At 44.1% G+C, this 26,171-nt stretch overlaps 1 protein-coding gene across 5 annotated transcripts in view; it reads right to left on the minus strand.

The window, feature by feature from the left end:
* oxr1a (oxidation resistance 1a) overlaps positions 1-26,171 on the minus strand; it is a 216,624-nt gene that overhangs the window by 32,231 nt on the left and 158,222 nt on the right. For 4 of the 5 annotated variants that reach the window (XM_065008776.1, XM_065008771.1, XM_065008772.1 and 1 more), the window contains 2 exons: positions 2,858-2,965; positions 1,298-1,405 (listed from right to left, as the gene is read on the minus strand). The exons of the other annotated variant lie outside the window; for it this stretch is intronic. In XM_065008776.1, the coding sequence (XP_064864848.1) occupies positions 1,298-1,405; positions 2,858-2,965 (216 nt within the window). The remainder of the gene's footprint in view (positions 1-1,297; positions 1,406-2,857; positions 2,966-26,171) is intronic. 5 annotated transcript variants of the gene reach the window in all.

Here is a 26,171-nt window from a genome sequence, read left to right on the forward strand (position 1 = left end):
GTACGCATTCCAAATGGAACCCTATTCCCTATGTAGTGCACTACTTTTGACCAAGGCCCATAGCGCTCTGGTCAAAAGCATTGCACTACATAGGGCATGGGGTGCCATTTGGGACATGCAGGCTGTCTTGCTGGTCATCTGAGAGAATGAGCTCCGTTCATTAGTTTCTCTAAATATCAGACAGAGCATCACACTAAAAGGCTTAATTTCTCCACAGTCACACACAGCCCTTCTCCCTCAGATCCTCGTCCTCCGCTGAGAGCCAAGAAATAGGCTCCTGTTCTTATAGACATGACCTAAATAGATAAGCGCTAAATAAACTAACGAACGGGATCCTTCTTTCAGCCTGAGTAGTGTTGAATTTATGCAGCTAGTTTGGCAAGGCAGCAGTAGCAGAGGAACCCATTTTCTGATAACATTCTGACAAAACAGTGCATGGTTGCCATGGAGACCACCTGGGACAGGGTGGGTGGGACAGGGTGGAGAGGGCAATCTATGGAGCAGGAGGGTGACACTCCTGACCTGATCTGAGAACAATGGAACATGTCAGCTTCCAGTATTCCATTACAGAGGACTAGATAGGCCTGATTCCAGACCTGCTAGAACCAACCACACTTAAGGGCATTTTCCCAAGCTATACTGCACTGACATGGTTACAGATCCACCATAGTTGCTGGAACAGTGAAAACCTGCAGATATTTGATCCCCTGTCCCTCCCCTGGTCAGCACTCAACTAACACATTATTCCCTCTTATATACTGAGGTTGTCAACACGACCGTTCAGTAAACTACAAACTAACTGTGTCTTTATTGGCTGCATGCTTCTATAAATGGAGACTAAATGGTACAGTAAAATCAGTGGCATTTCAGCTATCACCGCCCCAGAGCAGGGAAGTGTGAGGGGAGTCACCTAACATCACTGTAACTATTGCATAATGGGCAGAACAAAGAGCCATTCTATTACCTGGAGCCAGAGCCATACAACAAGTCTGTATACTGTAGGTCAGCTATCAATGGAGAATTAGTACATTACAAACCTATTCTGCTCATAAAACATAACGCGCCGGCTTATTGTCTGGCCTGTCCTGGATTGTCTGGACAGTATGAGAGTTGGTCCTTTACATTTTAAATCGGATTTGTGATAAGATATTTATGCAGGATTTCTGATAAAGCCTTCTATCTCACTCTATGATAGGTGTTGTACGTATGTGTGTGCGTGCGTGCTTGTGAGCAGACGCATGGTGAAGGGAGAATGCCAACGTGTTGATTGTGAGTGCATGTGGGAATGCTAACATACCTTCTCTAAGTCAGCTTCCGAGGGGGTGGGAGACAGAGGGCTGATGGGGCTAAGGGAAGGGGAGCTCCCCACACTGGATATGTGCTCAGGATCAGGAACATACAGAACCTGCAAACACAATCCATGTCTGGATTTAAACAGGCCGACACACAGAAAAAGGAACATACATGCAAAGACAGAAGTGACTATGAAAATATGTTTTCAGCATGATTTATGACATCCCAAGACGGACAAACAACAAAAAGTGAAAGCATAATTTGCGTGTCCTAAAACCATCAGATGTAATATATCTCACACTGTGTCTGATGTTTTTAAGTGTTCATTATGATATGACTAAGTCATCATAGGATATGTTGAATATAGTTATTGTCCTACGAGTGTGTCTGTTGTTCAAGCACTAGATTAGCATGTGTTGTTGGCGTTAAGGATCTTGAGAGGCTCTACTTAAGTCTCCTTGTCCCCCTGAGAGCAGGGCTGTCTAACTTAACTGTCTGCAGTTAAGTGGTAGTGAGTGTGTTCTGACTGAATAGACCCAGTGTGACGCCATGGCAGGCTAATGCTGACAAGTGTAGCAAGGGACAGAACAGGAGTGGAGTTTTTCTGGTCCCTGTGTGTGTGTGTGTGTGTGGTCATGGAACCCAGTAGAGAGATGTTGAGAGCCCTCCAGAGCTGGCTGGCTGGTTGGAAACAACATCAACAACCCTGCATTGTGCATCATGTTGCTGAGTGCTGCTACTGACTCTGACTGCCAATGTGATTGCAGACTTCCTGCCTTGACTCTCCATTTAAGTAGATTTGAGTGGCTCTGGTTCTGACGCCAGGAAAATACCAACTTTGGCTGTTTGTCATGTTTTAGGGTGCTACTTGGAGCCTCAGACAGTTCAATAGGACACAACCAAAAGAGGAGACATTGAGCCCAGCAAAATGGCTTTATCAGGGTTCTGCTCTGTAGCTACAGAACTAAACAATCCAACACTATGTAAAGGAGGGGGGTACTATCTGAACTTTGCCCAATAAGACATGCTTGTTTTTTGTTTTCCATTGTGAAACTATTTACTCCTAATGAACAGGACCCCTGAAGTTGTACCTTTTTAATGGTATTGCCTGAGGACTGGAGGGATTTCAACACTCTGTTTCCCATGACACAGATGTCTTAGTGGAATAAACACACAGATTGTTTTAACTCTTGTGAGTGGTTAGTAGTGACACCAGTATATGCCATTGACAGAATCAGTGGGAAGAGAGAGCAGTGATGAGGAGTGGGTGAGTGTTAGTGGTTGTGGCATGGAGGATAGATGCAGTGAGAGAGACACACCAAGCATGAGTGTAGTAGATCGGTGTTTCCCAATCCATTCCTCAGGGAACTCCTCCAGGACTGTACTTTTGTGTTACAGCCCAGCATTAGCACACCTGATTCAACCTAATCAAGGGGTTTGTGACTACCGTAGTTGACTATTTGAATAAGGCGTGCTAGTGTGGGGCTGGAACAAAAAGGTGCTGCCCAAGGGATCTTTGAAAGGAAGAAACCAGTGATGGGTGTACAGTAAATCGTTTTCACACCTGGCCAGGGCAGACGGCTCTGGAGAACAGCTTGTTGAGCTGAACCAGCTCGTTGGGTGTGGTGTCAAACTTGAGCGCTATGTTGTTCAGTGTGTCCCGCGTCTCCACCTGGAGGACCACAAAACAGAAGAGAAGCACAGAATATCAAAACTCTTGTACTGTGCTGGCTGGTCCTCCTGGGTCCCACATGAGAAGGAGAGAAACTCTGCTGTCTTATCTTCCCCTCTCAGAGATTAACATGGACGTTGTGTGTAAGAGTGTATTCAGACTGGCTTGGTGTAGTGTAGTAGTGTATTCAGACTGGCTTGGTGTAGTGCAGTAGTGTATTCAGACTGGCTTGGTGTAGTGTAGTAGTGTATTCAGACTGGCTTGGTGTAGTGTAGTAGTGTATTCCCACGTCTACCTTTGACTCATTCCTCTCTGCCTCCTTCTTTCCACTCCTCTCCTCTTTTGACCTCACCCTCTCACCTTCCCCCTCTACTCACAAGGCAGGCAATACGCTCGACCTCATCTTTACTAGATGCTGTTCTTCCACTAACCTCACTGCAACTCCCCTCCAAGTCTCCGACCACTACCTTGTATCCTTTTCCCTCTTGCTCTCATCCAACACTTCCCACACTGCCCCTACTCGGATGGTATCGCGCCGTCCCAATCTTCGCTCTCTCTCCCCCGCTACTCTCTCCTCTTCCATCCTATCATCTCTTCCCTCCGCTCAAACCTTCTCCAACCTATCTCCTGATTCTGCCTCCTCAACCCTCCTCTCCTCCCTTTCTGCATCCCTTGATTCTCTATGTCCCTTATCCTCCAGGCCGGCTCGGTCCTTCCCTCCTGCTCCGTGGCTCGACGACTCATTGCGAGCTCACAGAACAGGGCTCCGGGCAGCCGAGCGGAAATGGAGGAAAACTCGCCTCCCTGCGGACCTGGCATCCTTTCACTCCCTCCTCTCTACATTTTCCTCTTCTGTCTCTGCTGCTAAAGCCACTTTCTACCATTCTAAAGTCCAAGCATCTGCCTCTAACCCTAGGAAGCTCTTTGCCACCTTCTCCTCCCTCCTGAATCCTCCTCCCCCTCCCCCCCCTCCCCCTCTCTGCAGATGACTTCGTCAACCATTTTGAAAAGAAGGTCGACGACATCCGATCCTCGTTTGCTAAGTCAAACGACACCGCTGGTTCTGCTCACACTGCCCTACCCTGTGCTCTGACCTCTTTCTCCCCTCTCTCTCCAGATGAAATCTCGCGTCTTGTGACGGCCGGCCGCCCAACAACCTGCCCGCTTGACCCTATTCCCTCCTCTCTTCTCCAGACCATTTCCGGAGACCTTCTCCCTTACCTCACCTCGCTCATCAACTCATCCCTGACCGCTGGCTACGTCCCTTCTGTCTTCAAGAGAGCGAGAGTTGCACCCCTTCTGAAAAAACCTACACTCGATCCCTCCGATGTCAACAACTACAGACCAGTATCCCTTCTTTCTTTTCTCTCCAAAACTCTTGAACGTGCCGTCCTTGGCCAGCTCTCCCGCTATCTCTCTCAGAATGACCTTCTTGATCCAAATCAGTCAGGTTTCAAGACTAGTTATTCAACTGAGACTGCTCTTCTCTGTATCACGGAGGCCCTCCGCACTGCTAAAGCTAACTCTCTCTCCTCTGCTCTCATCCTTCTAGACCTATCGGCTGCCTTCGATACTGTGAACCATCAGATCCTCCTCTCCACCCTCTCCGAGTTGGGCATCTCCGGCGCGGCCCACGCTTGGATTGCGTCCTACCTGACAGGTCGCTCCTACCAGGTGGCGTGGCGAGAATCTGTCTCCTCACCACGCGCTCTCACCACTGGCGTCCTCCAGGGCTCTGTTCTAGGCCCTCTCCTATTCTCGCTATACACCAAGTCACTTGGCTCTGTCATAACCTCACATGGTCTCTCCTATCATTGCTATGCAGACGACACACAATTAATCTTCTCCTTTCCCCCTTCTGATGACCAGGTGGCGAATCGCATCTCTGCATGTCTGGCAGACATATCAGTGTGGATGACGGATCACCACCTCAAGCTGAACCTCGGCAAGACGGAGCTGCTCTTCCTCCCGGGGAAGGACTGCCCGTTCCATGATCTCGCCATCACGGTTGACAACTCCATTGTGTCCTCCTCCCAGAGCGCTAAGAACCTTGGCGTGATCCTGGACAACACCCTGTCGTTCTCAACTAACATCAAGGCGGTGGCCCGTTCTTGTAGGTTCATGCTCTACAACATCCGCAGAGTACGACCCTGCCTCACACAGGAAGCAGCGCAGGTCCTAATCCAGGCACTTGTCATCTCCCGTCTGGATTACTGCAACTCGCTGTTGGCTGGGCTCCCTGCCTGTGCCATTAAACCCCTACAACTCATCCAGAACGCCGCAGCCCGTCTGGTGTTCAACCTTCCCAAGTTCTCTCACGTCACCCCGCTCCTCCGCTCTCTCCACTGGCTTCCAGTTGAAGCTCGCATCCGCTACAAGACCATGGTGCTTGCCTACGGAGCTGTGAGGGGAACGGCACCTCAGTACCTCCAGGCTCTGATCAGGCCCTACACCCAAACAAGGGCACTGCGTTCATCCACCTCTGGCCTGCTCGCCTCCCTACCACTGAGGAAGTACAGTTCCCGCGCAGCCCAGTCAAAACTGTTCGCTGCCCCCGGCCCCCCAATGGTGGAACAAACTCCCTCACGACGCTAGGACAGCGGAGTCAATCACCACCTTCCGGAGACACCTGAAACCCCACCTCTTTCAGGAATACCTAGGATAGGATAAAGTAATCCTTCTCACCCCCCCTTAAAAGATTTAGATGCACTATTGTAAAGTGGCTGTTCCACTGGATGTCTTAAGGTGAACGCATCAATTTGTAAGTCGCTCTGGATAAGAGCGTCTGCTAAATGACTTAAATGTAAATGTATTCAGACTGGCTTGGTGTAGTGCAGTAGTGTATTCAGACTGGCTTGGTGTAGTGTAGTAGTGTATTCAGACTGGCTTGGTGTAGTGTAGTAGTGTATGCAGACTGGCTTGGTGTAGTGCAGTAGTGTATTCAGACTGGCTTGGTGTAGTGCAGTAGTGTATTCAGACTGGCTTGGTGTAGTGTAGTAGTGTATTCAGACTGGCTTGGTGTAGTGTAGTAGTGTATTCAGACTGGCTTGGTGTAGTGCAGTAGTGTATTCAGACTGGCTTGGTGTAGTGTAGTAGTGTATTCAGACTGGCTTGGTGTAGTGTAGTAGTGTATTCAGACTGGCTTGGTGTAGTGCAGTAGTGTATTCAGACTGGCTTGGTGTAGTGCAGTAGTGTATTCAGACTGGCTTGGTGTAGTGTAGTAGTGTATCTCAGACTGGCTTGGTGTAGTGCAGTAGTGTATTCAGACTGGCTTGGTGTAGTGCAGTAGTGTATTCAGACTGGCTTGGTGTAGTCTAGTAGTGTATTCAGACTGGCTTGGTGTAGTTCAGTAGTGTATTCAGACTGGCTTGGTGTAGTGTAGTAGTGTATTCAGACTGGCTTGGTGTAGTGTAGTAGTGTATTCAGACTGGCTTGGTGTAGTTCAGTAGTGTATTCAGACTGGCTTGGTGTAGTGTATGTAGTAGTGTATTCAGACTGGCTTGGTGTAGTGTAGTAGTGTATTCAGACTGGCTTGGTGTAGTGCAGTAGTGTATTCAGACTGGCTTGGTGTAGTCTAGTAGTGTATTCAGACTGGCTTGGTGTAGTTCAGTAGTGTATTCAGACTGGCTTGGTGTAGTGTAGTGGTGTATTCAGACTGGCTTGGTGTAGTGTAGTAGTGTATTCAGACTGGCTTGGTGTAGTTCAGTAGTGTATTCAGACTGGCTTGGTGTAGTGTATGTAGTAGTGTATTCAGACTGGCTTGGTGTAGTGTAGTAGTGTATTCAGACTGGCTTGGTGTAGTTCAGTAGTGTATTCAGACTGGCTTGGTGTAGTGTAGTAGTGTATTCAGACTGGCTTGGTGTAGTGTAGTAGTGTATTCAGACTGGCTTGGTGTAGTGCAGTAGTGTATTCAGACTGGCTTGGTGTAGTCTAGTAGTGTATTCAGACTGGCTTGGTGTAGTTCAGTAGTGTATTCAGACTGGCTTGGTGTAGTGTAGTAGTGTATTCAGACTGGCTTGGTGTAGTGTAGTAGTGTATTCAGACTGGCTTGGTGTAGTTCAGTAGTGTATTCAGACTGGCTTGGTGTAGTGTATGTAGTAGTGTATTCAGACTGGCTTGGTGTAGTGTATTCAGACTGGCTTGGTGTAGTTCAGTAGTGTATTCAGACTGGCTTGGTGTAGTGCAGTAGTGTATTCAGACTGGCTTGGTGTAGTGCAGTAGTGTATTCAGACTGGCTTGGTGTAGTGTAGTAGTGTATTCAGACTGGCTTGGTGTAGTGCAGTAGTGTATTCAGACTGGCTTGGTGTAGTGTAGTAGTGTATTCAGACTGGCTTGGTGTAGTGTAGTAGTGTATTCAGACTGGCTTGGTGTAGTGTAGTAGTGTATTCAGACTGGCTTGGTGTAGTTCAGTAGTGTATTCAGACTGGCTTGGTGTAGTGTAGTAGTGTATTCAGACTGGCTTGGTGTAGTGCAGTAGTGTATTCAGACTGGCTTGGTGTAGTGTATGTAGTAGTGTATTCAGACTGGCTTGGTGTAGTGTATTCAGACTGGCTTGGTGTAGTTCAGTAGTGTATTCAGACTGGCTTGGTGTAGTGTAGTGGTGTATTCAGACTGGCTTGGTGTAGTGTAGTAGTGTATTCAGACTGGCTTGGTGTAGTTCAGTAGTGTATTCAGACTGGCTTGGTGTAGTGTATGTAGTAGTGTATTCAGACTGGCTTGGTGTAGTGTAGTAGTGTATTCAGACTGGCTTGGTGTAGTGTAGTAGTGTATTCAGACTGGCTTGGTGTAGTGCAGTAGTGTATTCAGACTGGCTTGGTGTAGTGTAGTAGTGTATTCAGACTGGCTTGGTGTAGTGTAGTAGTGTATTCAGACTGGCTTGGTGTAGTGCAGTAGTGTATTCAGACTGGCTTGGTGTAGTGCAGTAGTGTATTCAGACTGGCTTGGTGTAGTGTAGTAGTGTATCTCAGACTGGCTTGGTGTAGTGCAGTAGTGTATTCAGACTGGCTTGGTGTAGTGCAGTAGTGTATTCAGACTGGCTTGGTGTAGTCTAGTAGTGTATTCAGACTGGCTTGGTGTAGTTCAGTAGTGTATTCAGACTGGCTTGGTGTAGTGTAGTAGTGTATTCAGACTGGCTTGGTGTAGTGTAGTAGTGTATTCAGACTGGCTTGGTGTAGTTCAGTAGTGTATTCAGACTGGCTTGGTGTAGTGTATGTAGTAGTGTATTCAGACTGGCTTGGTGTAGTGTAGTAGTGTATTCAGACTGGCTTGGTGTAGTGCAGTAGTGTATTCAGACTGGCTTGGTGTAGTCTAGTAGTTTATTCAGACTGGCTTGGTGTAGTTCAGTAGTGTATTCAGACTGGCTTGGTGTAGTGTAGTGGTGTATTCAGACTGGCTTGGTGTAGTGTAGTAGTGTATTCAGACTGGCTTGGTGTAGTTCAGTAGTGTATTCAGACTGGCTTGGTGTAGTGTATGTAGTAGTGTATTCAGACTGGCTTGGTGTAGTGTAGTAGTGTATTCAGACTGGCTTGGTGTAGTTCAGTAGTGTATTCAGACTGGCTTGGTGTAGTGTAGTAGTGTATTCAGACTGGCTTGGTGTAGTGTAGTAGTGTATTCAGACTGGCTTGGTGTAGTGCAGTAGTGTATTCAGACTGGCTTGGTGTAGTCTAGTAGTGTATTCAGACTGGCTTGGTGTAGTTCAGTAGTGTATTCAGACTGGCTTGGTGTAGTGTAGTAGTGTATTCAGACTGGCTTGGTGTAGTGTAGTAGTGTATTCAGACTGGCTTGGTGTAGTTCAGTAGTGTATTCAGACTGGCTTGGTGTAGTGTATGTAGTAGTGTATTCAGACTGGCTTGGTGTAGTGTATTCAGACTGGCTTGGTGTAGTTCAGTAGTGTATTCAGACTGGCTTGGTGTAGTGTAGTAGTGTATTCAGACTGGCTTGGTGTAGTGCAGTAGTGTATTCAGACTGGCTTGGTGTAGTGCAGTAGTGTATTCAGACTGGCTTAGTGTAGTGTAGTAGTGTATTCAGACTGGCTTGGTGTAGTGCAGTAGTGTATTCAGACTGGCTTGGTGTAGTGTAGTAGTGTATTCAGACTGGCTTGGTGTAGTGTAGTAGTGTATTCAGACTGGCTTGGTGTAGTGTAGTAGTGTATTCAGACTGGCTTGGTGTAGTTCAGTAGTGTATTCAGACTGGCTTGGTGTAGTGCAGTAGTGTATTCAGACTGGCTTGGTGTAGTGCAGTAGTGTATTCAGACTGGCTTGGTGTAGTCTAGTAGTGTATTCAGACTGGCTTGGTGTAGTTCAGTAGTGTATTCAGACTGGCTTGGTGTAGTGTAGTGGTGTATTCAGACTGGCTTGGTGTAGTGTAGTAGTGTATTCAGACTGGCTTGGTGTAGTGTAGTAGTGTATTCAGACTGGCTTGGTGTAGTGCAGTAGTGTATTCAGACTGGCTTGGTGTAGTGCAGTAGTGTATTCAGACTGGCTTGGTGTAGTGTAGTAGTGTATCTCAGACTGGCTTGGTGTAGTGCAGTAGTGTATTCAGACTGGCTTGGTGTAGTGCAGTAGTGTATTCAGACTGGCTTGGTGTAGTGCAGTAGTGTATTCAGACTGGCTTGGTGTAGTCTAGTAGTGTATTCAGACTGGCTTGGTGTAGTTCAGTAGAGTATTCAGACTGGCTTGGTGTAGTGTAGTAGTGTATTCAGACTGGCTTGGTGTAGTGTAGTAGTGTATTCAGACTGGCTTGGTGTAGTTCAGTAGTGTATTCAGACTGGCTTGGTGTAGTGTATGTAGTAGTGTATTCAGACTGGCTTGGTGTAGTGTAGTAGTGTATTCAGACTGGCTTGGTGTAGTTCAGTAGTGTATTCAGACTGGCTTGGTGTAGTGTAGTAGTGTATTCAGACTGGCTTGGTGTAGTTCAGTAGTGTATTCAGACTGGCTTGGTGTAGTGTATGTAGTAGTGTATTCAGACTGGCTTGGTGTAGTGTAGTAGTGTATTCAGACTGGCTTGGTGTAGTTCAGTAGTGTATTCAGACTGGCTTGGTGTAGTGTAGTAGTGTATTCAGACTGGCTTGGTGTAGTGTAGTAGTGTATTCAGACTGGCTTGGTGTAGTGCAGTAGTGTATTCAGACTGGCTTGGTGTAGTCTAGTAGTGTATTCAGACTGGCTTGGTGTAGTTCAGTAGTGTATTCAGACTGGCTTGGTGTAGTGTAGTAGTGTATTCAGACTGGCTTGGTGTAGTGTAGTAGTGTATTCAGACTGGCTTGGTGTAGTTCAGTAGTGAATTCAGACTGGCTTGGTGTAGTCTAGTAGTGTATTCAGACTGGCTTGGTGTAGTTCAGTAGTGTATTCAGACTGGCTTGGTGTAGTGTAGTAGTGTATTCAGACTGGCTTGGTGTAGTGTAGTAGTGTATTCAGACTGGCTTGGTGTAGTTCAGTAGTGTATTCAGACTGGCTTGGTGTAGTGTATGTAGTAGTGTATTCAGACTGGCTTGGTGTAGTGTATTCAGACTGGCTTGGTGTAGTTCAGTAGTGTATTCAGACTGGCTTGGTGTAGTGTAGTGGTGTATTCAGACTGGCTTGGTGTAGTGTAGTAGTGTATTCAGACTGGCTTGGTGTAGTTCAGTAGTGTATTCAGACTGGCTTGGTGTAGTGTATGTAGTAGTGTATTCAGACTGGCTTGGTGTAGTGTAGTAGTGTATTCAGACTGGCTTGGTGTAGTGTAGTAGTTTATTCAGACTGGCTTGGTGTAGTGTAGTAGTGTATTCAGACTGGCTTGGTGTAGTGTAGTAGTGTATTCAGACTGGCTTGGTGTAGTGTAGTAGTGTATTCAGACTGGCTTGGTGTAGTGTAGTAGTGTATTCAGACTGGCTTGGTGTAGTGTAGTAGTGTATTCAGACTGGCTTGGTGTAGTGCAGTAGTGTATTCAGACTGGCTTGGTGTAGTGTAGTAGTGTATTCAGACTGGCTTGGTGTAGTGTAGTAGTGTATTCAGACTGGCTTGGTGTAGTGTAGTAGTGTATTCAGACTGGCTTGGTGTAGTGTAGTAGTGTATTCAGACTGGCTTGGTGTAGTGTAGTAGTGTATTCAGACTGGCTTGGTGTAGTGCAGTAGTGTATTCAGACTGGCTTGGTGTAGTGTAGTAGTGTATTCAGACTGGCTTGGTGTAGTTCAGTAGTGTATTCAGACTGGCTTGGTGTAGTGTAGTAGTGTATTCAGACTGGCTTGGTGTAGTGTAGTAGTGTATTCAGACTGGCTTGGTGTAGTTCAGTAGTGTATTCAGACTGGCTTGGTGTAGTGTATGTAGTAGTGTATTCAGACTGGCTTGGTGTAGTGTATTCAGACTGGCTTGGTGTAGTGTAGTAGTGTATTCAGACTGGCTTGGTGTAGTTCAGTAGTGTATTCAGACTGGATTGGTGTAGTGTAGTAGTGTATTCAGACTGGCTTGGTGTAGTGTAGTAGTGTATTCAGACTGGCTTGGTGTAGTGTAGTAGTGTATTCAGACTGGCTTGGTGTAGTTCAGTAGTGTATTCAGACTGGATTGGTGTAGTGTAGTAGTGTATTCAGACTGGCTTGGTGTAGTGTAGTAGTGTATTCAGACTGGCTTGGTGTAGTGTAGTAGTGTATTCAGACTGGCTTGGTGTAGTTCAGTAGTGTATTCAGACTGGCTTGGTGTAGTGTATGTAGTAGTGTATTCAGACTGGCTTGGTGTAGTGTATTCAGACTGGCTTGGTGTAGTGTAGTAGTGTATTCAGACTGGCTTGGTGTAGTGCAGTAGTGTATTCAGACTGGCTTGGTGTAGTGTAGTTGTGTATTCAGACTGGCTTGGTGTAGTGCAGTAGTGTATTCAGACTGGCTTGGTGTAGTGTAGTAGTGTATTCAGACTGGCTTGGTGTAGTGTAGTAGTGTATTCAGACTGGCTTGGTGTAGTGTAGTAGTGTATTCAGACTGGCTTGGTGTAGTGTAGTAGTGTATTCAGACTGGCTTGGTGTAGTGTAGTAGTGTATTCAGACTGGCTTGGTGTAGTGTAGTAGTGTATTCAGACTGGCTTGGTGTAGTGTAGTAGTGTATTCAGACTGGCTTGGTGTAGTGTAGTAGTGTATTCAGACTGGCTTGGTGTAGTGTAGTAGTGTATTCAGACTGGCTTGGTGTAGTGTAGTAGTGTATTCAGACTGGCTTGGTGTAGTGTAGTAGTGTATTCAGACTGGCTTGGTGTAGTGCAGTAGTGTATTCAGACTGGCTTGGTGTAGTGTAGTAGTGTATTCAGACTGGCTTGGTGTAGTTCAGTAGTGTATTCAGACTGGCTTGGTGTAGTGTAGTAGTGTATTCAGACTGGCTTGGTGTAGTGTAGTAGTGTATTCAGACTGGCTTGGTGTAGTTCAGTAGTGTATTCAGACTGGCTTGGTGTAGTGTATGTAGTAGTGTATTCAGACTGGCTTGGTGTAGTGTATTCAGACTGGCTTGGTGTAGTGTAGTAGTGTATTCAGACTGGCTTGGTGTAGTGCAGTAGTGTATTCAGACTGGCTTGGTGTAGTGTAGTAGTGTATTCAGACTGGCTTGGTGTAGTGCAGTAGTGTATTCAGACTGGCTTGGTGTAGTGTAGTAGTGTATTCAGACTGGCTTGGTGTAGTGTAGTAGTGTATTCAGACTGGCTTGGTGTAGTGTAGTAGTGTATTCAGACTGGCTTGGTGTAGTGTAGTAGTGTATTCAGACTGGCTTGGTGTAGTGTAGTAGTGTATTCAGACTGGCTTGGTGTAGTGTAGTAGTGTATTCAGACTGGCTTGGTGTAGTGTAGTAGTGTATTCAGACTGGCTTGGTGTAGTGTAGTAGTGTATTCAGACTGGCTTGGTGTAGTGCAGTAGTGTATTCAGACTGGCTTGGTGTAGTGTAGTAGTGTATTCAGACTGGCTTGGTGTAGTTCAGTAGTGTATTCAGACTGGATTGGTGTAGTGTAGTAGTGTATTCAGACTGGCTTGGTGTAGTGTAGTAGTGTATTCAGACTGGCTTGGTGTAGTGTAGTAGTGTATTCAGACTGGCTTGGTGTAGTTCAGTAGTGTATTCAGACTGGCTTGGTGTAGTGTATGTAGTAGTGTATTCAGACTGGCTTGGTGTAGTGTATTCAGACTGGCTTGGTGTAGTGTAGTAGTGTATTCAGACTGGCTTGGTGTAGTGCAGTAGTGTATTCAGACTGGCTTGGTGTAGTGTAGTAGTGTATTCAGACTGGCTTGGTGTAGTGCAGTAGTGTATTCAGACTGGCTTGGTGTAGTGTAGTAGTGTATTCAGACTGGCTTGGTGTAGTGTAGTAGTGTATTCAGACTGGCTTGGTGTAGTGTAGTAGTGTATTCAGACTGGCTTGGTGTAGTGTAGTAGTGTATTCAGACTGGCTTGGTGTAGTGTAGTGGTGTATTCAGACTGGCTTGGTGTAGTGTAGTAGTGTATTCAGACTGGCTTGGTGTAGTGTAGTGGTGTATTCAGACTGGCTTGGTGTAGTGTAGTAGTGTATTCAGACTGGCTTGGTGTAGTTCAGTAGTGTATTCAGACTGGCTTGGTGTAGTGTAGTAGTGTATTCAGACTGGCTTGGTGTAGTGTAGTAGTGTATTCAGACTGGCTTGGTGTAGTGTAGTAGTGTATTCAGACTGGCTTGGTGTAGTGTAGTAGTGTATTCAGACTGGCTTGGTGTAGTGTAGTAGTGTATTCAGACTGGCTTGGTGTAGTGTAGTAGTGTATTCAGACTGGCTTGGTGTAGTGCAGTAGTGTATTCAGACTGGCTTGGTGTAGTGTAGTAGTGTATTCAGACTGGCTTGGTGTAGTTCAGTAGTGTATTCAGACTGGCTTGGTGTAGTGTAGTAGTGTATTCAGACTGGCTTGGTGTAGTTCAGTAGTGTATTCAGACTGGCTTGGTGTAGTGTATGTAGTAGTGTATTCAGACTGGCTTGGTGTAGTTCAGTAGTTTATTCAGACTGGCTTGGTGTAGTGTAGTAGTGTATTCAGACTGGCTTGGTGTAGTGCAGTAGTGTATTCAGACTGGCTTGGTGTAGTGTAGTAGTGTATTCAGACTGGCTTGGTGTAGTGTAGTAGTGTATTCAGACTGGCTTGGTGTAGTGTAGTAGTGTATTCAGACTGGCTTGGTGTAGTGTAGTAGTGTATTCAGACTGGCTTGGTGTAGTGCAGTAGTGTATTCAGACTGGCTTGGTGTAGTGCAGTAGTGTATTCAGACTGGCTTGGTGTAGTGTAGTAGTGTATTCAGACTGGCTTGGTGTAGTGTAGTAGTGTATTCAGACTGGCTTGGTGTAGTGCAGTAGTCTATTCAGACTGGCTTGGTGTAGTGTAGTAGTGTATTCAGACTGGCTTGGTGTAGTGTAGTAGTGTATTCAGACTGGCTTGGTGTAGTGTAGTAGTGTATTCAGACTGGCTTGGTGTAGTGTAGTAGTGTATTCAGACTGGCTTGGTGTAGTGTAGTAGTGTATTCAGACTGGCTTGGTGTAGTGTAGTAGTGTATTCAGACTGGCTTGGTGTAGTGCAGTAGTGTATTCAGACTGGCTTGCTGTAGTGCAGTAGTGTATTCAGACTGGCTTGGTGTAGTGTAGTAGTGTATTCAGACTGGCTTTGTGTAGGGTAGTAGTGTATTCCGACTGGCTTGGTGTAGTGTAGTAGTGTATTCAGACTGGCTTGGTGTAGTGTAGTAGTGTATTAAACTGGAGATGGTGAATTAGGGCTGTTCATCAACAGCACCACTGACTACACTAACTGGAGGTAAGGAATAGCATATGTTTACATGAATGTCAATATGAGCCTTGTTTCACCATATGACCTTACTCACATGATACCAACCCACCAGGCAAACACCTGACGCTCACATTCAATCATCATCCAGTTTGGTTGACATCTTAGTATATTTGGCCCAGTGGATCAACAAACTTAGTAAAGGGGGACACAGGACGTAATTTACATACATTATACTATAGGCCTACAGCTTGTACAGTACTGTATGTGTGCTATTTCAATGTCTTTTAGAGGATGCAGACTGAGTGTCACAGATATAACAGCCTGTGTGGGTTGACATTGAGGCAGACTTGCAACTATTCGATCTACTTCCTGTAGCCAGCTGTGTCCTTTAAAGTGCATTAGCCAGATTCTTCTGGTAGCTATATAACTGCACTACAGAGACATGTGTCTGAGCTGGTAAATAAGTCCTGTGGGGTTCTGCCTACCAACTAACAATGACAGGGATGTCAAGAACTCCTAGTGTGTGGGAGAGGGGGCTCGTGGGAGAGGCAGGGGAACCGAACAGACGGTGTGTGTGTATAAAAACAGGGCTGCTGACAGTGACTCTGAGTTGTATAATGGTGGATCATGGGGCTGTGTAACAGTCATGAGACTGGCTCAGTCAGGTGACTTCATAGGACAGAAGAAGGAAACAATTCAAAGACAGAAAAACACACACACACGCCGCCACGCACGCACACCATGTACACCCACACCCACATACACAGAGTCATAAGCAGTGCAAGCAGGTAGTGTGTGTCAGAAGAACTCAACAGACACATTGGAAGATGAATGAAGCAGGAATATTGTGTCTGTGACAGTCACATATGACACCAACAGAATCATTTGCAAATGCTACAAAAACAGAAGCTCAGCCTTACAGGCAAACCACAACGGCCATGTTGCATGCACGAGCGTTGCAAAATAAATGTACACATACATGTTATTTTATCAATTCACCCACACCGCTCACACGTGTGAACTAGCATCTGACTCGCCAAGCGCTAAAATAGTACTTGGTTCTATTTGAGAAACTCCACACTCTGCAAGTCCCATCCTTATTGGATATCAGAAAACCCAAACCCATGTGGATGCTTTACGAACCAACGAGGAGAGAGTAATTCAAGATAACTAACTAAAAACAAAACTAGTTTTCCTTTTTTATCTGTGGATTAACTGTCGGGGAGAAAAACACAAGATTGTGTAGGACTCCAGGCCAAAGTTCTCCAAAGAACCTGTTAAAAAGAGGACCATATGCATGTCAGGTAAAAGAACAACCCAGGGCTCTATTTTAACAAACCTAATTCAATGGTAAATCTTAGCGCTGGCGGTAGGGCTATAGGTCCAGGGGTGGGTCAGGAATACTTCTGCTGTTTTCACTGCTGTAATTATGAGAGGAATAGCTGGCGTTAGCACGAAAAGGCTGGGTTTTGATGAATAAATCAATTCTAAGTGTGAGGAGGGCTTAATTATACGTGTGACGAGTGTTTCATGGCTTAATGCGGCATGCCGTTGTCCCAAATTCTGTCGGTTATTGGCGGTCTTTGCGTTGTCATCTACTCTAGTTCGGCTGGGGGCACAGAATAGCTGTGCCCCCAGAATAGCTCTTCCTAGTCCATTGTGGATTGATACAGTTTATTCAATAGCATTGGCTATTGAAGAAAAAACATCCAGTGTTTGATCAATATGTTTGGAGTGTTGACAGTCAACATTGTTGTAACTGACTTCAACAAGTATAGGCCTTTACGCATCGCACTTCTCTTCAAATACAAAATACTAGGCTCCCGTAATTTGAATATGTTTGTGGAGGAGCGTGTCTTTGGTAACCAGACAAGAGGAGCTCTTTGGAAATGGGGATGGATACAAGCTGAGTGGAGTAGAGTAGCCTATGCACTGCAGATAGTCCTATGTGAATTGTGAACAATGCAAAAGCATGACAGCAAAAGGAGACCATTTAGAAACCTTTTAATGAATAGGCTACTTGGCCTATGCATGGCCAGGATAAGAACGATAAGCTAGGGTAAGGGTAGACTGTAAGGGCTTGTTCTTTAATCAAACAAAATGTTTTACAAATATAATAATGTTACATGAACATAACTTGAATGTTTCTAAATACGAGTGTCACTGGATCATCTAATTTCTTTAGGCATATAGACTACATGTTTGTTTTTTTAGGCATATAGACTACATGTTTGTTTTTTAGGCATATAGACTACATGTTTGTTTTTTTAGGCATATAGACTACATGTTTGTTTTTTTAGGCATATAGACTACATGTTTGTTTTTTTAGGCATATAGACTACATGGAGTTTTTCTTTAGGCATATAGACTACATGTTTGTTTTTTTAGGCATATAGACTACATGGAAGTTTTTTTTTAGGCATATAGACTACATGGAGTTTTTTTTAGGCATATAGACTACATGGAGGGTTTTTAGGCATATAGACTACATGGAGGGTTTTTAGGCATATAGACTACATGGAGGGTTTTTAGGCATATAGACTACATGGAAGTTTTTTTTAGGCATATAGACTACATGGAGGGTTTTTTAGGCATATAGACTACATGGAAGGGTTTTTTAGGCATATAGAACACATGGAAGGTTTTTTTAGGCATATAGCCTACATGGAGGGTTTTTTAGGCATATAGACTACATGGAGGGTTTTTTTAGGCATATAGACTACATGGAAGGGTTTTTTAGGCATATAGAACACATGGAAGGGTTTTTTAGGCATATAGCCTACATGGAGGGTTTTTTAGGCATATAGACTACATGGAGGTTTTTTTAGGCATATAGACTACATGGAGGGTTTTTTAGGCATATAGACTACATGGAAGGGTTTTTTAGGCATATAGACTACATGGAGGGTTTTTTAGGCATATAGACTACATGGAGGGTTTTTTAGGCATATAGACTACATGGAGGGTTTTTTAGGCATATAGACTACATGGAAGGGTTTTTTAGGCATATAGACTACATGGAGGGTTTTTTAGGCATATAGAACACATGGAAGGGTTTTTTAGGCATATAGCCTACATGGAGTTTTTTTTAGGCATATAGACTACATGGAGGGTTTTTTAGGCATATAGACTACATGGAGGGTTTTTTAGGCATATAGACTACATGGAAGGGTTTTTTAGGCATATAGACTACATGGACGTTTTTTTTAGGCATATAGACTACATGGAGTATTTTTTAGGCATATAGACTACATGGAGGGTTCTTTAGGCATAGACTACATGGAGGGTTTTTTAGGCATATAGCCTACATGGAGTTTTTTTTAGGCATATAGACTACATGGAGGGTTTTTTAGGCATATAGACTACATGGAGGGTTTTTTAGGCATATAGACTACATGGAAGGGTTTTTTAGGCATATAGACTACATGGACGTTTTTTAGGCATATAGACTACATGGAGGGTTTTTTAGGCATATAGACTACATGGAGGGTTTTTTAGGCATATAGACTACATGGAAGGGTTTTTTAGGCATATAGACTACATGGAGGGTTTTTTAGGCATATAGACTACATGGAAGGGTTTTTTAGGCATATAGACTACATGGAGGGTTTTTTAGGCATATAGACTACATGGAAGGGTTTTTTAGGCATATAGAACACATGGAAGGGTTTTTTAGGCATATAGCCTACATGGAGTTTTTTTTTAGGCATATAGACTACATGGAGGGTTTTTTAGGCATATAGACTACATGGAGGGTTTTTTAGGCATATAGACTACATGGAAGGGTTTTTTAGGCATATAGACTACATGGACGTTTTTTTTAGGCATATAGACTACATGGAGTATTTTTTAGGCATATAGACTACATGGAGGGTTCTTTAGGCATAGACTACATGGAGGGTTTTTTAGGCATATAGCCTACATGGAGTTTTTTTTAGGCATATAGACTACATGGAGGGTTTTTTAGGCATATAGACTACATGGAGGGTTTTTTAGGCATATAGACTACATGGAAGGGTTTTTTAGGCATATAGCCTACATGTAGTTTTTTTTAGGCATAGCCTACATGGAGGGTTTAGCTGTCTATCGTTGTCTCTGATTGGGGATCACATATACAGTGGGGAGAACAAGTATTTGATACACTGCCGATTTTGCAGGTTTTCCTACTTACAAAGCATGTAGAGGTCTGTAATGTTTATCATAGGTACACTTCAACTGTGAGAGACGGAATCTAAAACAAAAATCCAGAAATTCACATTGTATAATTTTTAAGTAATTAATTTGCATCTGCTGCTACTCGCTGTTTATTATCTATGCATAGTCACTTTACCTCTACCTACATGTACAAATGACCTCGACTAACCTGTACCCCCACTCATTGACATTATTTTGTTTTACTTTAGTTTATTTATATTTTCTTAACTGCATTGTTGGTTATTAACTTCTTTGGGGTTGGGGGCAGTATTGGGTAGCCTGGATGAAAAACGTGCCCAAATTAAGCTGCTTGCTACTCAGCCGTAAAAGCTAGAATGTGCATATAATTAGTTAAAAACACACTCTGAAGTTTCTAAAACTGTTTGAATGATGTCTGTGAGTATAACAGAACTCATATGGCAGGCAAAAACCTGAGAAAAAATCGAACCAGGAAGTGGGAAATCTGAGGTTTGTAGTTTTTCAACTCAGCCCCCATTGAAGATACAGTGGGATATTAGTTATGTTTCAATTCCCAAGGCTTCCACTAGATGTCAACAGTATTTAGAACCTGTTTTGAGGATTCTACTCTAAAGGAAGGGATTGATTCCATACTTAGTTTGGCATGTTTCTACGGGCTGTAACGGAACTTTTTGAACTTTTTGTCCGACGTTCTGCGCAACCTGAACGCGCTTTTGGATTTGTTTACCAAACGCCCTAACAAAAGAAGATATTTGGACATAACTGATGGACATTATCAATCAAATCAAACATTTATGGTGGAACTGGGATTCCTGAGAGTGCATTCTGATGAAGATCATCTCATCAAAGGTAAGTGAATATTTAAAATGCTATTTCTGAGTAATGTTGACTACCCAATATGGCGGGTATCTTTTTGGCTGCTTTGTTGTCTAAAGGCTGTACTCAGATTATTGCATGGTTTGCTTTCTCTGTAGTTTAAAAAAAAAATCTGACACAGCGGTTGCATTAAGGAGAAGTTTATCTAAAGTTCCATGGATAATAGTCATATCTTTATCAAATGTTTATTATGAGTATTTCTGTAAATTGATGTGGCTCTCTGCACAATCACCGCATGTTTTAGAACTACTGAACGTAAGGCGCCAATGTAAAGTCCGTTTTTTATATAAATATGAACTTCATCAAACAAAACATACATGTATTGTGTAACATGAATTCCTATGAGGGTTATCTGATGAAGATCATCAAAGGTTAGTGATTAATTTGATCTCTATTTCTGCTTTTTGTGACTCCTCTCGTTGGCTGGGAAAATGGCTGTGTTTTTCTGTTGCTTGGTGGTGACCTAACATAATTGTTTGTGGTGCTTTCGCTGGAAATCCTTTTTGACATCAGACACTGTGGCTGGATTAACGAGAATGTATCTTTAAAATGGTGTAAAATACTTGTATGCTTGAGGAATTTTAATTATGAGATTTTTGTTGTTTTGAAATTGGCGCCCTGCACTTTCACTGGCTGTTGTTCCGCTAGAGGAAAGGGCTTGTAAGTTAGCATTTCACGGTAATAGTAGTCGGTGCATGTGACAAATAAAATGGTATCTTTCGCATTCCATGTGCATATGGTCACTGTGCGTCATGGCTGAATAGACTGCGCCTCCGCTCTCAAAATCCACGCCATAACCAATCATGTTACCGCTGTCCAGCTTTTGGTTGATTTCATATCCCCACCAGCGTTACCTGAAATTGTTCCTTTCGCGCACGTTTTTAAGGACACACCTCAAATATTGCCACCCCTTCCACCTCAGCACAAGTGAGCTCATAAAAGAAAGCTAAATGACCAAACCTGGTGCAAGGGTTAGAAAACAGAAATGTGCCAGCTTTAACAGGTCGAAATTGCAAAAGAGCGTGCATTTAACAATTGCACTGGCTAAACACCAGCAGAAAATAGAGCCCCCAATGTTCATGTCCCAGGACAACCTAGCTAGCAACAGTTAGCTAACTAAATGTCCATGAATGTTTCATGTGTTTAGTCCTGACCCGAAATTAATATAATTGATTCACAGTTGATTTTGGTATTTTAACCTACGTGTCATGATCGCATCTGTTGGGGATAGACAAAATCAACATGATGGTGCATGTGTGGCCGGTGTAGTCAGCATGTTAGCAACCATGGACCTCTCTTATCTGTGTGTCTGGTGTTAGGGAGGAGTGACTAAAACCTGCAATATGACCGAACTAAATTGACATAGAAATGTGAGTTATAGATATGTCATTGAAAGCAAGTCTAAGAAGCTGTACATCTGTTTTATGTGTGGTATTTCTATGCTTCCTGTTCTTATGGCTCGTTTTTGTGTATTTTACTTTTGTTTTTGTACACCAGCTTCAAACAGCTCAAAATTCAAATTTTGGGTTATTGAAAATATATTTCACAGTAGTTGAGATGGTACAATGATTCTCTACACTGCTTGTTTTGTCACAAACTGAAATTAGGCAAACCATTAGAAGTTTTGCAACCAGGAAATGGCTAAACGATTTCTACATATTGCACCTTTAACCTCTTGAACCTCTGGGGGCAGTATTTCATTTTTGGATGAAAAACGTTCCGTTTTAAACAAGATATTTTGTCACGAAAAGATGCTCGACTATGCATATAATTGACAGCTTTGGAAAGAAAACACTCTGACGTTTCCAAAACTGCAAAGATATTGTCTGTGAGTGCCACAGAACTAATGCTACAGGCGAAACCAAGATGAAATTTCATACAGGAAGTGAGCCAGATTTTGGAGGCGCTGTGTTCCAATGTCTCCTTATATGGCTGTGAATGCGCAAGGAATGAGCCTACACTTTCTGTCATTTCCAAGGTGTTTGCAGCATTGTGACGTATTTGTAGGCATATCATTGGAAAATTGACCATAAGAGACTACATTTACCAGGTGTCCGCTCAGTGTCCTCCGTCGAAACTATTGCGTAATCTCCAGGTGCGTGCGTGCATTTTTCCATTTTGAACAGAGGAGAAACCAAACTGCAACGAGTGATTTATCATCGAATAGATATGTGAAAAACACCTTGAGGATTGATTCTAAACAACGTTTGCCATGTTTCTGTCGATATTATGGAGTTAATTTGGAAAAAAGTTTGCGTTGTAATATCTGAATTTTTCTTTTTTTTTCTTAGCCAAACATGATGAACAAAACGGAGCGATTTCTCCTACACAAATAATATTTTTGGAAAAACTGAACATTTGCTATCTAACTGAGAGTCTCCTCATTGAAAACATCCGAAGTTCTTCAAAGGTAAATTATTTTATTTGAATGCTTTTCTTGTTTTTGTGAAAATGTTGCCTGCTGAATGCTAGGCTTAATGCTATGCTAGCTATCAATACTCTTACACAAATGCTTGTGTAGCTATGGTTGAAAAGCATTTTTTTTTTAAATCTGAGATGACAGTGTTGTTAACAAAAGGCTTGTGAGCCAATATATTTATTTCATTTCATTTGCGATTTTCATGAATAGTTAACGTTGCGTTATGGTAATGAGTTGAGGCTATAATTACGCTCCCGGATACGGGATTGCTCGTCGCAACAGGTTAATTATACCACAAACGCTGTTTCTTTCACAACTTAAAATCCCAAACCATCATTAGAAGACAACAAAACAATTCTCATTGTTCCAGTGTGAACTACATGAGGAAAGTGTGAAATGATGAGGACTTTGTGATGAGGACTTCACTCACTCGCTATTTTGGCTGTTAACTGAACCGGACACCAAGCTATATAACTAAAACACTTGGACAGACTCTGGACAGACTTTTTAAACACTGGAAATGACAAAATGATGTAAGGAATTTCAATATAACCAATAAACACTCTGGCTGCATCTGAAAAGGCACCCTATTTCCTATATACTGTAGTGCACAACGTTTGACCAGGGCCAGCACATGGCTCTGATCAAAAGTAGTTAACTATATATAAAATAGGTTACAATATCGGACACAACCAATCACTATAGGCGACTGTCACTGTCGATGACATATCTATCAGAAGTGCCAACTCAAGGACTACTGTGATTGATTTGTAGTCTTATCCGATTTGTAACAGATGGGCTTTTACAACACATCATGTTGATGAATAAAGTGTCTTGAAAAGGAAGGCACAGAAAGACACTGCTGTTGATATGAGACACCAAACAGTTGGACTAGGAGACACCAATGACAACCATCACATTTACAGCCTACAGCATGGGCATGAACAACATCTTAAAACAACAAGCCAGCATGTCAACAAAAAGTACAAGCTCAGCAATAAAGCTCTACAATATTTACAACTTAGTGTGCAGTACTTAATAATACTCAGAGTGGCAGAGTTAAATTAACATTCTATTTTTTTCGCAGGAGATTGAATAAAAGTCTGTCTCTTCGGACAAAAAGCCAAATCCTATTTTATCTTGTTGGGAACATAAGCAGACAGTCAATATCCACCGCATACTGTTACAGTCTGTAGCTCCAACACTAATGCAGGCAGCACAGCCATTCATCCAGACTAGTTCAGCAGTAGCAGCACACTGCATTGATTCTTACTGAGTACCATTTGCTAACATCTCATCCATGGACTATTTCTTTTTAGCTTTACCTCCTCATTTCAGCACCAATACAACCTGTTTCAGCACCAATGCAACCTGTTTCAGCACCAATACAACCTGTTTCAGCACCGTTTCCCTATTGGATGGTAATTTACTGCCTGTTGATGGGAATCATTAATTAACAATTCTAATTATTTAATGTGTATTGTCTAACTGTTAGAGTCTAACAGTTATACAATCTAATATTAGGAGGACACGCACACCACACACACACACACACACACACACACACACACACACACACATGTGTTACACACATACATGTGTTATGCATTATGTTATGTGTATGTTACAGACATCCTGGTGACTGGTAGTGGTCACCTTGTCTGACTGAGAGGACAAACTGACTCAAGAAGGACAGACAGACAGAGCTGACTAATGGTGCCATAGAAAGACACACATGACCAAAACTCTACCCTGTGGTGGAACATCAGACTGGATCCAGACAGACCCGTGGAACAGCAGTGTGTAGCCTACCATCACGTTGATGCTTGCTAGGTCAGCTATAACCTGGCATAGATATGGTAAATGCATTTAAAAAAATGATAGAGACAACACTTTCTAATCCAGGAATTAATCAAGCCAATTCAATTCCCAATAAAGTGATGTCAAAACTGATAGAATCCAAAACAAGGTGAAATGTGAGTCACAAAACAAGAAAAGGAGTCAGTGTGCGCAATCAAACAGGAAAGAATATAGATTATACGTTCTGAAAATGGTTTAATCATCCAGAATGGAATATCAGAAGGAATATCGCTCCAGAGGCTTACAATGCAGCCTGTCTGATGAAGCCTGGATATGTGCATATAGGATGACAGTTGCCATAGCGACTTTGTCTTTACCACCCTAATGGCATGCATTGTGTGTGCTACTGCTGTATCGTTGTTCATCATTCAGATGCCTAATTTTACAGCCATTACAACTGACAGCTAGGACAGACATTCTCCCAGAGAACAGAGGACACAGAACAGCAGAGGAGACCGTGAATCTGATTTTTAATCTGAGGGTATCCTTCTATTGACACACTTGTTGAATTATGCAAGAGAACGTGACAACAACAGTAATTCATGAGGCCGTCTAGACAGTGCAGGTGAGTGCAGGTAGGGTAGACAGAGAAAGTAGGGTAGACAGAGCAGGTAGGGTAGACAGAGAAGGTAGGGTAGAGAGAGCAGGTAGGGTAAACAGAGAAAGTAGGGTAGACAGAGCAGGTAGGGTAGACAGTGCAGGTGAGTGCGGGTAGGGTAGACAGAGCAGATGAGTGCAGGTAGGGTAGACAGAGCAGGTGAGTGCTGGTAAGGTAGCCAGAGCAGGTAGGGTAACAGAGCAGGTGAGTGCTGGTAGGGTAGACAGAGCAGGTGAGTACAGGTAGGGTAGACAGAGCAGGTGAGTGCTGGTAGGGTAGACAGAGCAGGTGAGTACAGGTAGGGTAGACAGAGCAGGTAGGGTAGACAGAGCAGGTGAGTGAAGGTATGGTAGACAGAGCAGGTAGGGTAGACAGAGCAGGTAGGATGGACAGAGCAGGCAGGCTGGACAGAGCAGGTAGGGTAGACAGAGCATGCAGGGTAGACAGAGCAGGTAGGGTAGACAGAGCATGCAGGGTAGACAGAGCAGGTAAGTACAGGTAGGGTAGACAGAACAGGTAGGGTAGACAGAGTAGGTAGGGTAGACAGAGAAGGTAGGGTAGACAGAGCAGGTGAGTACAGGTAGGGTAGACAGAGCAGGTAGGGTAGACAGAGCAGGTGGGGTAGACAGAGCAGGTGAGTACAGGTAGGGTAGACAGAGCAGGTAGGGTAGACAGAGCAGGTAGGGTAGACAGAGCAGGCAGGGTAGACAGAGCAGGTGAGTACAGGTAGGGTAACAGAGCAGGTAGGGTAGACAGAACAGGTAGGGTGGACAGAGCAGGTGAGTACAGGTAGGGCAGACAGAGCAGGTAGGGTAGAGAGAGCAGGTGAGTGCTGGTAGGGTAGGCAGAGCAGGTAGGGTAGACAGAGCAGGTGAGTACAGGTAGGGTAGACAGAGCAGGTAGGGTACAGAGCAGGTAGGGTAGACAGAGCAGGTAGGGTGGACAGAGCAGGTAGGGTGGACAGAGCAGGTAGGGTGGACAGAGCAGGTAGGGTAGACAGAGCAGGTAGGGTGGACAGAACTGGTAGGGTGGACGGAGCAGGTAGGGTGGACAGAGCAGGTAGGGTGGACAGAGCAGGTAGGGTGGAGAGAGCAGGTAGGGTAGACAGAGCAGGTAGGGTGGACAGAGCAGGTAGTGTGGACAGAGCAGGTAGGGTGGACAGAGCAGGTAGTGTGGACAGAGCAGGTAGGGTGGACAGAGCAGGTAGGGTAGACAGAGCAGGTAGGGTGGACAGAGCAGGTAGTGTAGACAGAGCAGGTAGGGTGGACAGAGCAGGTAGGGTGGACAGAGCAGGTAGTGTGGACAGAGCAGGTAGGGTGGACAGAGCAGGTAGTGTGGACAGAGCAGGTTGGGTGGACAGAGCAGGTAGGGTGGACAGAGCAGGTAGTGTGGACAGAGCAGGTAGTGTGGACAGAGCAGGTAGGGTGGACAGAGCAGGTAGGGTGGACAGAGCAGGTAGGGTAGACAGAGCAGGTAGGGTAGACAGAGTAGGTGAGTACACGTAGGGTAGACAGAGCAGGTGTTTTGTGGTTGCAGCCCTGTTCTCCTCCTTTATGTTAAT

This window comes from Oncorhynchus nerka, linkage group LG3 (assembly GCF_034236695.1).
Source record: "Oncorhynchus nerka isolate Pitt River linkage group LG3, Oner_Uvic_2.0, whole genome shotgun sequence".
NCBI lineage: Eukaryota > Metazoa > Chordata > Actinopteri > Salmoniformes > Salmonidae > Oncorhynchus > Oncorhynchus nerka.